The sequence below is a fragment of the Abramis brama genome, assembly GCF_963993115.1.
Source record: "Abramis brama genome assembly, chromosome: 24".
NCBI lineage: Eukaryota > Metazoa > Chordata > Actinopteri > Cypriniformes > Leuciscidae > Abramis > Abramis brama.
The window spans coordinates 17,397,101-17,413,898 of NC_139986.1; the positions used below are offsets into that span (position 1 = coordinate 17,397,101).

Here is a 16,798-nt window from a genome sequence, read left to right on the forward strand (position 1 = left end):
TTTGCTTTACACCTATCTTTAGTCTCATTGTGAATGTCTTTTGTTTTTGTAGCTAATATTTAATAGTAATAATGCCAGAATTACATGACATGAAGGTAAAGATATATCAGCCGATATTAGAAATGAATTTATCAGTATCTGTCCATATTGGATATTTCCTATTTTTCTATTCAGATTAATGTAACAATATTATAATTTAATATCAATATTAAATCTTTGCAAAATCAAAATTAATATTATTTTTTCATACTGTACATTATAATGGTGTGATGGCTAAATTAAATTGTAGTGTTTAATAAACTTTTTTAATCAAGTTATACTGCAGCTCAAACAGAATGTTTGCTCACGATATCCCTAAATTATATAGAAAAACAATGAGTAGATGGTCAAAAAATAGGTTGAGAGTAGTTGAGAAAAACGTCAGCTAAACGGAAAGCCTGACTCAAATGCAAATTATAAGTGACTCAAACACACAGCACTTGCAGAGTAGCATTTACTGTAACAAAGTGAACACAGTGCTGTGCTTTACTCTGAAACATGCAGCACTATATATTTTTATAATTACATCACAACCGTTGATTTGATGATCGCACTAAGCCATATCACATTCTACAGTAATCAGGCCCCAACCAAACCATGTTTTTCTCGGATTTACGCAATTCACGTGGGTCATAAAACATGGAAATTCTTATAAATACGGGGAAAATCCCATCCCTGATGTAATGACTGGCCCTTTTGTGAATGAAGCAATGATGAGTGAAGTAGCAACAGATTTCATAGTAAATCACTTGACCACTGAGCTTCATGAAACAGCATTTATGCAAATGGCGTAACAGAGAACAGTTACACAATCTCAATACAACAGCAGTATTGAACAAAGAGCTGGTCATCTCTTGGGAAGAATCCGACAATGAAATAAGAAAAACAAAGTAAACAATCATATCTTGAGCTAATACCCATTGAATTTTATGTTTAAATGTGTTGATAAGTTTTTAGTCTTCTTTAAACTCCATTTGTTTGTCATTTTCCACCTCCATTTTTTAAAATGAGGATTATGGCACCTTCGGTATCAAGAGATTCTAACCCTCACAAAAACAATAAGATAAAACAGAAAACCAAAAAGTACTGAACAACTTTCTGCTCTGTATTTTGTCTTATATAGTTCTAGTCACATATGTTGTGTCTGAATGTGTGTGCGCATTCACCATGATTAGACATTAATATTAAAGTTGTCTCACAAACATCGGAAAGCTAAAGCCTTTCATCTCAATTTTCAACGGCTTGTTAAAATATGGTGGAAGCTTTGAAGGGGTCGTTTTCTCAGCACTCTTAAATACTTAGTGTTTACTGCAAATGAATCCCGTAATGCAGATACCATTCCTCTTCACCTTGATATCCTGAGAAGCGTTTCGAGGGACTAAAACTGACTACAGATATTCGAATCTAAACAAAGGGTCTGTTCTGAACGTAAAGTGCTGATGAAGATGATGCTCATGTGAAATTGTCCTTGAAGTATCAAATGGTTTTAATGCACAGGGTACAGGACCTGTCTTTATGTCTGTCCAGCAGTCTCAGTGAGCAGGAAGACTCCAACTCCCAGAATTCCAAAGGTGCAAACGTGTAACCCTAAAAGGAGAGGCGGAGCCTGTACAGTTCAGTCATTGTCGGAATGTTCAATGTGTGTCAAAAAGCAAAAGACAGTCTGACTGGCATTTTCAGTCAGAAAGCCCGGACCCCTTAGTCCGTCGTTGAGTTGTCTGGGTCAAATGGGAAGGTAAAAGTGCCTTGCCTTCAGCAGACGTCCTTCGGCGTACATTGGCCGTCACTTTTTTTTGGAGGGAGGGGGGTGGGGATTTTGGAGACATGCAAACACAGTCACATGGTCAGTCCAGTGTTTTACAATAGATGAAAAGTCAATATTGCAGTCACGTCACACAAGCTGTGCTTTTCCAGCTTCTATCAACTCATCGCTGGATGCAGTTTTCCTGAATCGGGACTGATGGGATACGCGTGCTTTGAAGGGCTGAATGAGAGTTTAATGAAGGAAGTGGGTTATTTTAGTCATAAGAAAATGTCTACTGGTCATGTTTTCTGCATGTCGCCATCGTTCCGGATCGGGCCAATGACATCAGGGAAGAAGGACAAGAGGGGGAAAATGGGTTGACCGGCAACACACGCTCTTGTATCACACTCTAATTGAAATGTTCATTTGTTAAATCCTTCGCTCTGTTGGGTCAGTGGGGCGTCTCTCACCCTACAGGGTGGATTGCTTGGAGAATAAGGGAGTGAGTGGAAGTGTTAAAGTTGGAAACCCTCCATGGGAGCCTCACACTGCTGGAAAAGGAACTGCTGCTGCTGGAGGTCAACGGCAGGTGCCAGAGCCGGATCTTCATCATCTGTGCTGAAGTAGCGTTCGATCAGGTCAAAAGCCTTTTGGTAGATCTCCTGGTTCTCATGACCCTGTAAGAACTCCAGTTTGTCCAACCCTGATGGAAAGCAATAGAAAAATGTTATCATAGTTTGTCTTTTTTTTGTCATATGTCTGGTCATATTTATTTTTAAAGTAATTTCACAAGGAGATGCAAAAAATAAAACAATATTTATTCAAACCTTTTATATATTAATATATGAACATCAAAATTTAAACATGAAATTGCTTGTGAAAATCTGATCTCCTAAAATCAAGTTTTCATCATTAATGACATTAAGATTTACACTGCTTAACATTAAAAATGATTTATTGTTGAAAGTTTGGGATTTAATGAAGCAACTGAAGAATGAAGATTGATGCTGGCGTATGACGTAGGACATAGCGTAGGAAGCGTCGTGACGTAGAACGAACGTAGAGTTTTGTTTTGCTCTGCTCTCTGACTGCGCTGTCACGTTCGTTCTACGTCACGACGCTTCCTACGCTACGTCCTACGTCATACGCCAGCATCCATCTCTGTGAACGCGCGTCGACCGCTACCGGAAGCCAGTTATTTTAGTTTATAAAGTTTTAAATATGTATATTTTTACGACAACACCGCACGGATTACCCTCAGAAGGCCTTCGTTTATCGCCCTGGAGCCGGATGGATTACTTTTGAGAAGGATGCATGCACATTTACTTGACTTGAAGGATGTGGACCCCATAGCTTCACATTATAACCACTGAAAGATCTAAGACATTTTCTAAAATAACTGAAAATATGTTTGTCTGAAAAAAGATTGACATATGGATCTCGAACGGCTTGAGGGTGAGTAAATCATGGGTTAAATATCATTTTTGGGCGAACTATCCCTTTAAGGACAAACAAATATGGAAAACTCTTTCTTCCCCCCCATTCAATAGAACGATACGTCAGAACACCGGCTCAGTTGAAGAACTGGCCAATAATGAGCCGGCGTTCTGACGTAGAACCCGGAGGCGCTGCACTGTGTTTACTACGTGAACAGCGTAGGAGATTGACAGGGAAGAGAAGAAATTGTTGAATAAAGTCTTTTTTTTTTTTCCCGCACAAAACGTTCTCATGGCTTCATAACAAAGGTTGAACTCGGGGGATCAGAAAGCTCTCAGATTTCATCAAAAATTTCTTAATTTGTGTTCCGGAGATGAACGAAGGTCTTGCGGGTTTGGAACGACATGAGGGTGAGTAATTAATGACAGAATTTTATTTTTGGGTGAACTAGGCTAATCCTTTAAAGCTCAAAGTATGTATACAGTTCACATTTCTTCATCAGCATAGTATACTTTGGTGTTAAACCAAAGTGTGACGGCTAACATACCATATGCCTCCTCAATGAGCGCGCAGTAGGGGTTGATTCCTCCTCCTCGTTTAGCTTCCAGCTCACCCAGTCGTAGGATGTTCTCCAAGCCATTTAGGGCCACCTGTACGATCTTTGAATCCATCAGAGTCAGAAGGTCACATAAGGGCTTGATGCAACCAAGCTCAACAAGATGCCTAAGGAGAAGATCAAAGCATTAGCCATCTTGGTTGCTGCTGCAGGAAGTGATCCGATCAAAAATGACACGTTAATACCAGGCTTAAGAAGTGATCTGTCTGACCTGATCTGCTCAGCAGAACCGCCAGATGTGGCGTTTGTGATGGCCCAAGCCGCCTCCTTTCTTGTGCGGAACTCAGCTACTTGCAGAATACTTATCAACGGGGGGAGCAAATCTGCATCCATCACCATCTACAAGTTACAAAGATCAAAAGAAAGAGTGTGAGAGAGAAAACGACACTCAAACTGAAGTTTATGTGTTGAACTGTTCAAACATGCACGCACCTGTATTTGTGCACGATTCCCAGCTGTGATATTGGAGATGGTCCAACATGCCTCTTTTTTAATGGACTCTTTCGGGCTACTCAGCAGGTGAAGCAGACTTTGCAGGGCAGAGCAGTTAAGAATCACCTGTGCATAAGAAAACAAATGAAAAGTTACATCCAAAGTATGTATTAGCTACAATAATATCGTAATTGCTGTTTTAACGATGTGGAAGCTGACATTAACACCTTGAGAGTGCTTTCACTGCATGATGTAGCCTAGTTAAACGCAGTTAGAACGCCCCAAAAACATTTTTAGTGTTTACACTAGGAAATCAATCCGGGCGAATGCATTTTCGACTACCTATGGAAGTGGTGGAAACTGGACATGTTCATAACGTTTTAGACCCCATTTACCTCTGTATTTAGCATTATACACTTGTGATCGGATTGATGAAAACGCTTCTTAATACCAGGTGTAAACAGGGCCTAGGTTACACCAACCCTGTAATCAAGCCATTCACACAGAATGCATTTTCAGCAGTGCTTTTCAAGGCAAACATGCTCTAGACGGGGATCTTTGACTGTTACACTCGCGTCTAACACAAGAGAGTCGCATGTTCAGAAAGCCATGTAAAGTTAAAAGAAGTTTAACTTTTAAAAAACATGTCTCAAGACTTTTCTTTCTAGTGATTTTACACAACAGCTCAAAAAACAAGAAGGGTTTTTGCTCTATTGCGACAACGAAAATTATTCCAAAGCCACAGAGGATCTGTTGTGAGTCTCAGAGCAACACACAGTTGCTTAGAGTTTAGTTCCTGAATGAATTAGCGTTTTTGAGCGAATGATTAAATGATCCATTCATAAAGGTGGTCACTTGCTTCGTTCCTGAATGAATCAGGAATAAATTACTCAACGACCTTCATTTTATTTTCATATTTAAAATTTTACATTTAAAAAAAATCATAGTTCAATATTCAAAATAAATTACATGACATTAATTTCATAGCATTATTCATGAAATTGTAACTGCAGTGTAAATACATCCAAATGCTTACGTTTAGATGGAGCTTATGTGCTACTGATACTGATTTCATTTGATTGGTAAAAGCCTAGTCTTGAAACTCTAATTGAACTTATTGATTTTGATTAAATGTAAGAATTTCACATGATGCATACACCTAATAAATTTAGAAATAATTGCCCATATAAAAGGTAAAACTGCCCCTAGAAATCTTTTTTTTTTAAACCAACAGGCCTAAACCAGCCAAGGTACCAGCACAAAAAAAAACACAGCAAAATATTGTTTTTATCAACAAAATGCCAGAAAATATTGAGATATCATTTTGTCAACTATAAAAAAGGAAAGAAAAAAAGCTCAATTATTTCACCTGAGTCTGTAGGTCATCTCCTGTGACAATGTTCCCCACGGCTCTTAGAGCAGGGGACACCACCTTATATTCTGCATGTCTGCAACACATGAAAACAACCTCAGAAAACTGTTTTCAAGTATCGACAATAAAAATACAAAGAAGAGAAGCCCTCTTAAAAGCCTAAGCCAGTGGTTCTCAACCCGAAGGGACTGGGGCCCAATGCAAACTTCAAGATGAATTAATCAAAATTAATTAAAATAATATGAATCATCATTCAAATCAACTAAAACCAAGATATTTCTCATTTTATTTTTTCTGTAAAGACCCCAGTCTTGGAAAATCTAGATACTGTATATGAGGTAGCCTAATTTTCAAAAATGAATGAAATACATTTATAATACACATTTTTATTTTTGGTTATGCCCAGCTCTAAAATAATTATTCGGTAGAAATTGAGTAAAAAAGAATATCTCTAATCCATTTGTAAATCACAAATGACTGTGAAAGTCAAGTCGACAATGGAGGACCTTTAAATCACAAAGGTTGAGAACCACTGACATAAGCTATTCATTATTCTTCCTATCTGTGTTTCATGTCTTACAGCAGCAGCTCCACTAGTCTGCGACAGACTCCTGAGTCAATAACAGCCTGGATCTTTTCATTGGGACCGTCGGACAGATAAGAAAGAGCCCAGCATGCATCAGCCAGAATGTCAGTATCGTTCACAAAGAGCAGCCAGGACAGAACGCTGAGACATGGTGACACCTGCATTAAAACGCAAATACAACTTAGATCTCACCTTAAGTTTAAAGGCGTGTATACTCATGTGACTTAATTATGTTTAAATAAATTACTTAATTATTAAGTTAATATTGATTTATATTTTAATATGTTAATCCACGTCAATATATTATAAAAGAAAACAAATTAACATTTTCATAAAATTATAAAATCAACATTAACTTAATCAAGATATTTAATTAACCATAATTATTGATAACATGTTCTAGTTTAAGCAAACATGACCATGATGACACACTCTAAAGACTAAAGTTAATCACTTTAAATATTTGAAGTGAACCTGGACATCCCACATTATAATGTACAGAATGAAAAAAAATTTTTTTAACAGTGTACATTATTAGTGTTTTCAAAATTAGTGTTAGATGATGGTAAAAATCATCAAAATGTAAAGATTAAATAATGCAAATAATATAATATTTTTTTTAAAGCACTATAGATATGAATTGTTTTTAATTGTGAGGAAATAGAAGAAGGAGATTTTACCTTGGCAAAATCTGGGGGTGGGTTTTTCCCTCTGCACAGGTTGGACAGAGCCCAGACGGCATTCCTCATCATAGTCAGACGATTTTGTTTAGCCAATAACCTGCAATGAGAACCTGCATCATTAGAACAACCATTCAACAGTATGGTTGTTTTAAATGAATGCTTGCATGACTTACTGTACTAGAGAGGGTAGAATATTGCAGTCCAGAACATAATCTCTGCACTCAGTGCTGTCCCCTGCGATATTGCCTAAAGCCCACACCGCCTGGAGTGAAAACAAAGACAATCACATCAAATTAAATATCAAATTACATCAAATTATGTCCTATTTTATTATACCTAACTGGGTCTATTTGTGCCCCTTCAATGCAAATGTGTACAGATGCTTACCTGCTCTTGTACATCCTCGAAATCAGAGCTGAGCATCTCAATGAAAATGGGCACCGCCCCAGCCTGGATGACCACACGTGTCTGGTGGGATGTTCCTGATGCGATGTTAGTCAGAACCCACGCTGCTTCAAACTGCACAGAGACAGAGTATGTGTCACCATACTGCAGAAAAGCATTCACTAATGCACCATTCAAAAGCCGAAGAGGATTAAATAAAGATCCCTATGAGACTTGCAAAATATACACATTCCAATAGTGCGAGCGTGTGCTGGGAGAGACTCATGCCGGATGACTCACTGTTGTGACTTAGGGCCTAAGACTGGCAAGTGGTTCTTCTGGCGCTAGACCGCATAGTTCATTTTAATTAGGGACGTGCACCACGACTTATTTCCATAATTTCCAGAAATTTTGTAAACGACTGGTCGTCTAGACTCTAGTCTAAGAAACCCCCACAGGACTGTCATTAAACAGTGTGTATAACTAAGCAATGCATTTGAAATGGGCTACTTGATCTATAAATCAACCAGTTAAATGCTGTACTGAATGCTGCTGAAAAATAGCTCATATGCTGTGCTTGTCTTGCATTATGATACAGTGTTAACTTAAAGGTAGGGTAGGCAATTTCAGAGAGGCTAGCAATAGCAAGTTAGCTTTGAAAGCATGAGATCCCACCCTCCCTTCAGAGAGCTCTCCAAAGAAAAGCTCAAGGTAGAACTTCACGGGTTGCCATCTCGTAATTACGGTTATGACATAGCATAAACGCAGCATAAGCTCATTGTTTTGGTTCAGGAGGTACTGTAAATGGCAGCTCAACGTCATCATACGTCATCAACGCATTCATGTGCAGACAGAGCGAGAATGGCAGGCAAACAGTTGTTTATGTTTGTTATTGTAGTACTGCTACTCACTGTACTTTAAAGTTTTCTCACCGGTGAATGACACATGATGTAATCCAATAACGTTGTCTCGCTTCTGGTCTGTGCACGTTCAAGTGTTTTAGAGGAGGCGTGGCTTTGGACAGCGATTTGCAGGGAGGGTGGGATCGTATGCTTTCAATGCTAGCAGGCTAAAGTTAGCATTTCCCAGATCACCTATTGCACCTTTAATATTTAGACCTCTTCTATTATTGATTGACCTTTAATCAACGTTAGCCAATATAGACATATTTATTAAAATCAACAATCAATTGGCAGTGCAGAACCAATAACTACAAACTCAATATTATTAACAGAATACCTGAATTAACAGTTAGTTTCTGCAACTAAGCAGAAAAATCAAAGACCAGAATCGAAACTAATCTTCATTAATCCAACGAAATGGAGCCAACCAACCCCATGATGTCACTGGTTGTAGAACTGCAAGATGGCAGCACCCTTTCTACAAAAGCTATAAAAAACATATTTTGGTCACACTTTTGTTTAGGGTCCAATTCTCACTATTAACAACAACTTTTTCCTCAAACTCCTAATTACTACTTATTAATAGTTAGTAAGGTAGTTGTTAAGTATAGGTATTGGGTAGGATTGAGGGATGTATAATATGGTTATGCAGAATAAGGCATAATATTTGCTTAATAAGTAATAATAAAGAGTCAATATCCTAGTAATATGCATGCTAATAAGCAACAAGTTAATAGTGAGAATTGGACCCTAAACTAATGTGTTACCAATCTTTTTTTCTTTTAAATGGCTACATTTATCGTGTTTGTTATATTATTTTTGATTAGAATGGAAATCCATTTACTAAATAATGTTAACCTGACTGACTGCTTCATTTCCACTTTAAGTGTATTCTATTCATTAGGATACCAATTTAGGATCTGTTGTTGTCAAGTATCATTCATAATTTTTCCCTTATAAAATTTCATACCAGTATTGACCCTTATAAACGGTAGTATAACAAGCCTATAAGCAAGCTTAATTGTTATACAGTTTGACATAACCTACACAATACTCCCATACAACACATGCAAGGTCTGAGGGAAAATCAAATTAACATGACAGTAATTTGAATGTAGCCTTTATAAATAAAATAAAAAGAGATAAATGTGTAAACTAAAAACAACTAGCATTTCCAATGTCGACTAACAGCAGCAGTATTGTTTAGTTGAATAGCCTCGCAAATCCCTAGTATTACTATGACCCAGATACAGCTTATTAAGGTCACCTGTAGCGTGCAGTTCTCTCTTCTTTTCAGGAACTCAACAAATCGCTCCACAACACCGGGGGTGGCAATGACCTCATCAATAGGGGGATTAGGCTCTAATGGAGAATTACAAAGATGCAATTAGCATCCTTTTATCAAAAATATGATTATGTAAATGCTAGTATTTTAGTCTTTGGGATCTTTCACCTTTAGATAAGAGTTTTCTGAAGCGCTGTGTTCCTATGAGCTGTTGTTCTGGGGAGCTAGAGAAGATCATCTGTATCATGTCCTCAGAAATAACATTTCCCTATAAAGAAGAAAAGACAAGAGGGAAAAAATCAATTTATTCTTTTCATCAGTTAGTAAAGACTATGATTAACTATTATTTTAACTTTCTTACTGTGATTTGGTCCATATTGTTGGCCTGTGATTCCAGGTATCCACTGTCTGACATCCCATCATCCTCCAGTGTTCCATCCTCCTCCACTGTGGCCACATTTCTGCGCTTGAACAGCTGTAAGAACACACAAAGTCTCAGATCACTGTGCTCGATAAAAACAACCAACATGTGCCGCATATCAGTCCTAATGTTGCATTTCTTTCTTTGGGAGAGGGAAGTGAGTTTTTTTTTTTTTTACATTCAAAAATAATCTCCAGCAGAATCAACTAGAAGTAAGGCATTTTTAGGCATATTTGCTACAAGCATAAATATTGTGGAGCTTTTAAAACATTACACTGTTTGAGCATCCTCACCAGTCTGACACAGCAACATTGTATAAATTATAAAACATCAAAGTATGTAATCTCTTAGATTTTTCAGATGTAGTTCAGTTCAAATAGTTAGGTCTATAAGTCTATTATGTCTATAATGTAACCCCTTCAACTATAAATTAATAAACACATTTGCTGGAAAATGATGGCAAAATATGGTTGGTTAATCATTTTCAACCCATTCTGACTGATGATACAAAGTTCTGTCAACTCTCCCAAAACTCCCTCAGTCCATGCTCTCATGTATCATATTTACCTTTATCCAAAACACCTAGAGAAGAATGAAATCATATGAACTCATATCTCCAGTTCTCTTACTTGTTCATCTTTCTTTTGTTTGCGAAGTTGCAGGCCTTCTTCCTCCCTCCTCCTCCTCATCTCATCTGTGTTGAGTGATTTGTTTTTATAGCTTTTGAGACGTGCATTGTCCTTCCCCTGACTCATGATGTTGCCTGCTGGAAAGACAATCAAAGCAAGATGAGCACAAAAGGAATCACCAAGAAATAGTGGCTTGATATCAGCTAAATGACAGGCTTTGACAGACCTCTTCAAAAGATCATTTAATGTCACTTGTTTCCTCAGCTGTGGACAAGTACACCAATCACAATGCCATATAAGCATTCATATCCACCGTTTGTGGCATAACTAATCTGACAAGATTAAGAAAACAAGCAAAATACACTGTTAAGGGTTTATTATTATTTATTTACACTTTATTCATTTGCCTCTGTAGATTTCAATTACATAATGTTTAAAGGCTATTTTCTCAAAATGAGCCAGAAATCTCCAGTTAAAGGGATAGTTCACTTTAAAATGAAAATTCTGTCATCATATACTCATCCTCATGTTGTTTCAAACCTGTATGAATTTCTTTCTTCTGCTGAACAGAAAGGAAGATATTTAGAAGAATATCAGTAACCAGACAGTTTCTGGTCCCATTGACTTCCATAGTATATTTTTTTTCCTACTATGGAAGTCAATGGGACCAGAAACTGTCTGGTTACTGATATTCTTCTAAATATCTTACTTTCTGTTCAGCAGAAGAAGGAAATTCATACAGGTTTGAAACAACATGAGGGTGAGTATATGATGACAGAATTTTCATTTTAAAGTGAACTATCCCTTTAAGTAGCACCTGCATACTTTCCAGTTTTTATTCCTATTTATACTCTTAAGGTTTTTAAAGAGGGGTTTGTTCATATATCATTTGCCTGATTTATTTAGCATTTTATTCCTATTTGTCCTGGTTGTTTTTCTGACCGTATTGTCTTATTTATGAGTATAGCATGTTAACATAATGAAACAAGACATTTGAACCTGGCTTTATCCAATGTTCAGATTTCTGTTCTAAAAATGTATGCAAATTTAATTAGATATTGCCCTAACTGCGTTTAATATTTATATTTAACATATTTCAGACCATTTAGAAATACAAAGCAATTGACCTAATGTACAATGATTAATCAACTGGGAAGGTTGTTGATATCTATTATTTAAAATTTGTACCCCATTCACTTGTGTTGTTATGCCTTAAAATACTAAAAAATAAGATAAGAAACAGCCAGATTGGAACCGAGCTTGTCATGGGCAGTGGCGCTTCAGCCCGCAGTGAAGGGTAGCGATTATCCAACCATCTCCACCAAAAAACACTCCGCCAAACACACCAATCCAACCGTACATAACGCCTATGAGGCGAAGACGGTCGATTCAAGGCAATAAAACGTAATTTTAGGTTATCACAGGGTAGTGATCATCGATTGAAGAGCAGGTTTGTTGGTAATATCGTCTTAACGCCAGACTCGCCTCTCCCTCCCAGATCTGCGCAGCAGCCTCTGTTAGCTCCCCTGCTAACCTACCCAATAAGGTTATCCGACAGCTGCTTTATATTTATGTTTAAACATTTATATCTATTGAATTTAACATAATATAGGAGTAATAAAACCAGTCACACACAAATAATCAACATTGGCGTACTGACCTGTCAAAAAAGTCTAGTTTATCCCTGTGTCGTTTAAGCTCTATCGTTCAGCCTCCGCCGGTATAGTGATACTGCGCATGCGCACTGGCAGAGGACATCGTGTGCGTACTGAAGCGCATGTCTAGTTCTCGGTGTTGCCAGTTTTGTGTAACGAACGGGGTTGCCATGTCCACTTTTTATAAGAAACCTGGGTCTTTTTATTTATTTAATAAAGGCGCTTATAAACATGGCCAGTAGCAGGGTGCAGTTTTTTTATAGCTTATTTACAAATAACAGTTGTATTTGGACTTGGTAATTATGATCTATTAGCCTATCATGCCCTTGAAAAAACACAACAACAATAAAACAGTACAATGACAAACTTGCTTATATTAAACAGAACGTTTATTAACGAAACGAATTAGCCTACCGGAGTTGGTTGTAACAAATAAATGAAAGGTCTTTAGATTTTTTCCCAAATTTGTGGTTCATTATTATTTTTCTGATGAAAACACAACAACAGTAAAACAAACTCAATCAGATTAAATTAAGAAATGCAACTTTTATTTAACAAAAGTTATATTGAGCTTTTGCCTCCTCCATCGTCCAGTCAGTCATCGCGCCTCATTCTCGTCACGTGACTCCAGCGCTGCTCCGTTGTCCAACTGAACTAAATGGATTTTATTTTTATAAAAATGCAAAACGAAAGTAATGGACACCATGTAACACCGGTAACATAATATTTCCTCCAGTTCCTTCAACTGTCAGATAGCCTCATCTGCTTCAAATGCTAACGTATATTTTTGAGCAGGTGTTTTTCCAGCAAGATCTGGCAACACACTGGTTAACGAGGTTTAGTTTTTTTTTTTTTTTTTGCTACACTGTAGGTTATCATGTTAAATGTTTCTCTTTTCACTACAAGGATATTATACGAAGATAATGGTTTAACCAAAATCTCCGTGTTGTTGTATAGCCTAGCCTAAATTAAGTGTAAAATAAAAGGAACCATTTAATAACATAGCCTAGCCTATGTAAAAGAATAAGCACACTATTGAATTTTAGCCTACAATGTAACGTTTACTTACATTATCGATATCGATATTTTATCTAACCAATTTAGAAAACAATCATTTGGCTAATGACTGATGGCAACCAATGCGATAATGCGATGCGCAACACTGTTGTTGTTGTTGTTGTTGTTTTATCTCATAAAAACCTTATACGCTGTTTTGTATAGACATCACATCATAGGCATATTTAATGACCAGGCTTAACGAAAGCACCCTAATATAGTCTCATTCTTCGTGAAAATGTCATCCAGGTGTTCTTTACCTGGACACGATCCTGACGCTAGAGGGCAGTTTTATCTGTCTAATCTAGATAATCTGTCCTATATCTTCCCGGACCCCAAACACACAGGCAGAGGCAGGTTACAGACAGACCAACATTTCATTTTCAGCACCAGTCACTGTGACTGTGCCCAGGTTAGAGATGTTATCTTTTCAGGTTTTACGTCGTTTGTGCCTTTTTGGAGTCACTAAACCGGTTTTCCATGGTAGAGTGATCTCAGCATGTGGACTGAAGACTTCCACCGTCAATCACAGTCACGGACAACCTGATCCAGGTATAGAGCAGCAAAAGAGGCACTTATCCTCACAAAATAAATAGGTGGATAATTTTTTTTCTAACTTTGTACATTTTTTGGGAAGATATAATAACTTTTAGAGGCTGTATTTCATTTAATCTGCAATGTCAGGTGAGTCATTTATTATAAGAACTTTGAACTTTGGTCCGTTGTTAATTATCTACTTGATAAAAAGCAATGATATTTAAGGAAAACACATCAAAGTATTCAATCTCTACACACTACACTCAAAAGTGTATGCCTACTGTACATATCTATTGTCATTTATTGGGATGGTTATATAATTATAAATATATAAATATAATTTCTAATAGCTGTTTTCACTTGGTTACAATGCATTATGCAGCAATTTTGAAAATGTCTAATTTAAAGGAAGAAACATGACTACTTCATGCTTTAAATTGTGGCTAATTGTACTGACTAAACCACTTAGCAATTGTTTTGTTTTTGTTTCTGCTGATTACAGCAAAATGATTGTTTGGCTCATCTTTTGTATCCCATCAGCCAAACAAGCAGCTTTATGTGTATAAAAACCATGATTAGCAGAATTTTTCTAGTAAAATGTTTTTTTTTTTTATCTTACATGATTTTCACTGACCTGAACATTATATTAATTGACAATAATAGAATTAGCAACTAAGATCAAATATGATCTTGCATTTCAGTGTCAGTTGTGACATACGAACAGCTCAAAGCTATGCTGGCCAATCACAGCGTACAGTTATTTGACGTCAGAAATCCAGATGAATTCCAGGCTGGTCGGATTCCTGATTCCATCAACATTCCATGTAAGTCGCTACTGAAGTGTATAGAATCAGTGTTTTCTTTTTTCTTTTTTCTAACTCTCGGTTTTAATGTATCTCTCAGTGGGACAGCTTGAGGAGTCGCTAAAGCTCCCACCACAACAGTTTCAACTGCAGTTTAAGGTGAAAGCCCCCCAAAAGGAAGATGATAACATAGTTTTCCATTGCCGAAGTGGGAAAAGGAGTTTGTCTGCTCTCGAAATTGCTCATCGTCTAGGATTCTCAAAGTAGGCTACTGAAAACATACACACACACACATACACACACTGATCTCATTATAAGCCTATACATAATATGATCAAATTAATTAAATATTCCTTGTTAGAGGTACTACTTGTTTTCTTCTTTTTTCAGGGCACGGCATTATGCAGGCGGATACATTGATTGGGAAGAGCATGAGAAAAAGTAACAGTACTAACTGGGCAGCATTTTTAATTAAATCAACTTCATATTACTGTAATATTCATAGATCTGGACCATTAATCTGGAAATAGAAGATAATATTAATTACTGACATTTGAAACTGATAAAACTGACAGCATATTTTGATGTGCATTTGAATGACTTAATATTAGTGTCATTATTAATATATGTTTAATGGTTCATCTATTGTTATTATTAATCAAACTTAATAAAGCCGAATATAGAATGGATGGAGCAAAATACTTGAAATAATTGCTGCTTCAGACTGAATTAGAAGAATTTAAAAGGCATTTGACTGTAAAAACCAGTGTGAATATATATTTACAAATCTGCTTCATTAAAATATTTTTAAAAAGACTTGGACATTTCTTAATACGTCTCACTGTAAAAAAAAAAAAAATCCACCTGTTTCGACTATGAACTTGCTGCCTTCATTTTTAAGTATAATCAACTTGGTTGTACAAGTCATTTCAAATTGAATTGTATTAAACTGACTTGGATCTCGAATAAATAAACAGCAACAAAAAAAAGTTGCTATGACTTACTGATTATATGGTTTTAGTTTGCCCTTCTGCATTCTGTGGTTGTTACCACTTGGTGGCAGTAATGCAATTAGGCAAAATAAGGGAGCGTTTAATGGCCAGCAAGCAGGGTTTCACGGTCACAGGTGCTCTGATGCTCATTTCACTGGTGGCTGTTTGGCTGTTTGGCTGTTTGGATGTGGTCGGCTGCATCTTAGTAAATAGCTGTCAGACTGATACTGAACACAGATCAAGGCTGGCACATTTTTCATTGGACTGCAGTGCAATCAAATCAACACCTTCCTTCATCCATCCTGGAGAGAATTACTTGAGTGTCAACCCATAGAGCACTGTTATTGAGGAGTTACAGGTAACAGTAATTGGTAGTTCATCAGATGTAAGCAATAGCTGTCCAGATATTGGATTTGGCACACGTTATCTGAGCCTTAGCCTTGTTCTTCCCTGAACGATGAGAACAGTATGATAAATGTGGCCGTGCCACTTTCACCCTAGCCATAATGGGCTCCACACCACTGAGCCGGTTTATAAACTAAAAAATCTAAAACTAATTTCTTTGTTTGCCACAGGGGACCTAAATATGCCTGGGGTTTATTTGCTTTCATGTTTTCTCCATATTCCAAATCTCGATTTCATTTTAGTTTCTCTCCTTTGCTCTTGTTCCTGATTTTCTGACCCCTTTGCTTGCTAAAAACCTCCCCCATATCAAATCAGTATAAGAGAAGATACTGAGAGTTGTCACATCTTAGTAACTAAAAAGTTTTGAGTCAAAAATACAATTTCACAAATGTGTTTTCTAGCAGTGGTTTTGTATGCTGGTTTTAAACACCAAGGTGAAAACCTTTTAAAAATCAATTTTAAAATATGTTTTCGAAGGGTCAGCTGTACGAATTTTAACTGAAGTGTTGAACTGTGTTATCAGGAGAAGGGTATTTGTCATAAATATTTGGTAGGGGTAAGTTGTCACATTTTAATGAAGTTATGTGTTTTAAATGTTATACATTTGTACAAATAAATAATTAATTACAATAATTTTTGGCCAAAATAATAGGCTATAAATGTAGGCTATTATTTGTTGTTTTGTTTAGGTTTAATGGCAGGTTCCATTGTGACACATTTCTATTTGAGATTAATAAACCCTCATTTATATCAGGTTAATGACAAATTACCCCATATTGACAACATGCCTAATTAACAGTATGTTTTTTTCCCCTCTGGG

General features: G+C 36.8%; 2 protein-coding genes across 4 annotated transcripts; one reads left to right on the plus strand and one right to left on the minus strand.

Annotated features, from left to right (window-relative positions):
- Positions 1-801: 801 nt before the first annotated feature.
- Positions 802-12,322, minus strand: kpna1 (karyopherin alpha 1 (importin alpha 5)). Of its 3 annotated transcripts, XM_084103268.1 has the most exons (15): positions 12,191-12,276; positions 10,757-10,862; positions 10,531-10,667; positions 9,842-9,955; positions 9,649-9,748; positions 9,463-9,557; positions 7,297-7,428; positions 7,083-7,171; positions 6,907-7,006; positions 6,221-6,384; positions 5,638-5,716; positions 4,269-4,394; positions 4,048-4,175; positions 3,768-3,943; positions 802-2,486 (listed from the first exon to the last, which is right to left on the minus strand). In XM_084103268.1, exons 3-15 carry the CDS (start codon positions 10,654-10,656, stop codon positions 2,299-2,301), a joined length of 1,617 nt encoding a protein of 538 aa, XP_083959394.1. In that variant the 5' UTR covers positions 10,657-10,667; positions 10,757-10,862; positions 12,191-12,276; the 3' UTR covers positions 802-2,298. The 3 variants fall into 3 exon arrangements, with proteins under 3 accessions (XP_083959394.1, XP_083959393.1, XP_083959395.1); XM_084103267.1 differs by lacking the exon at positions 10,757-10,862 and having other exon boundaries at positions 12,191-12,322; XM_084103269.1 differs by lacking the exon at positions 10,757-10,862 and having other exon boundaries at positions 10,531-10,664; positions 12,191-12,273.
- Positions 12,323-13,536: 1,214 nt separating this feature from the next.
- On the plus strand, positions 13,537-15,397 carry LOC311075712 (thiosulfate:glutathione sulfurtransferase). The gene is made up of 4 exons (XM_084103271.1): positions 13,537-13,793; positions 14,480-14,602; positions 14,682-14,844; positions 14,972-15,397. Exons 1-4 carry the CDS (start codon positions 13,661-13,663, stop codon positions 15,024-15,026), a joined length of 474 nt encoding a protein of 157 aa, XP_083959397.1. The 5' UTR covers positions 13,537-13,660; the 3' UTR covers positions 15,027-15,397.
- Positions 15,398-16,798: the final 1,401 nt, after the last annotated feature.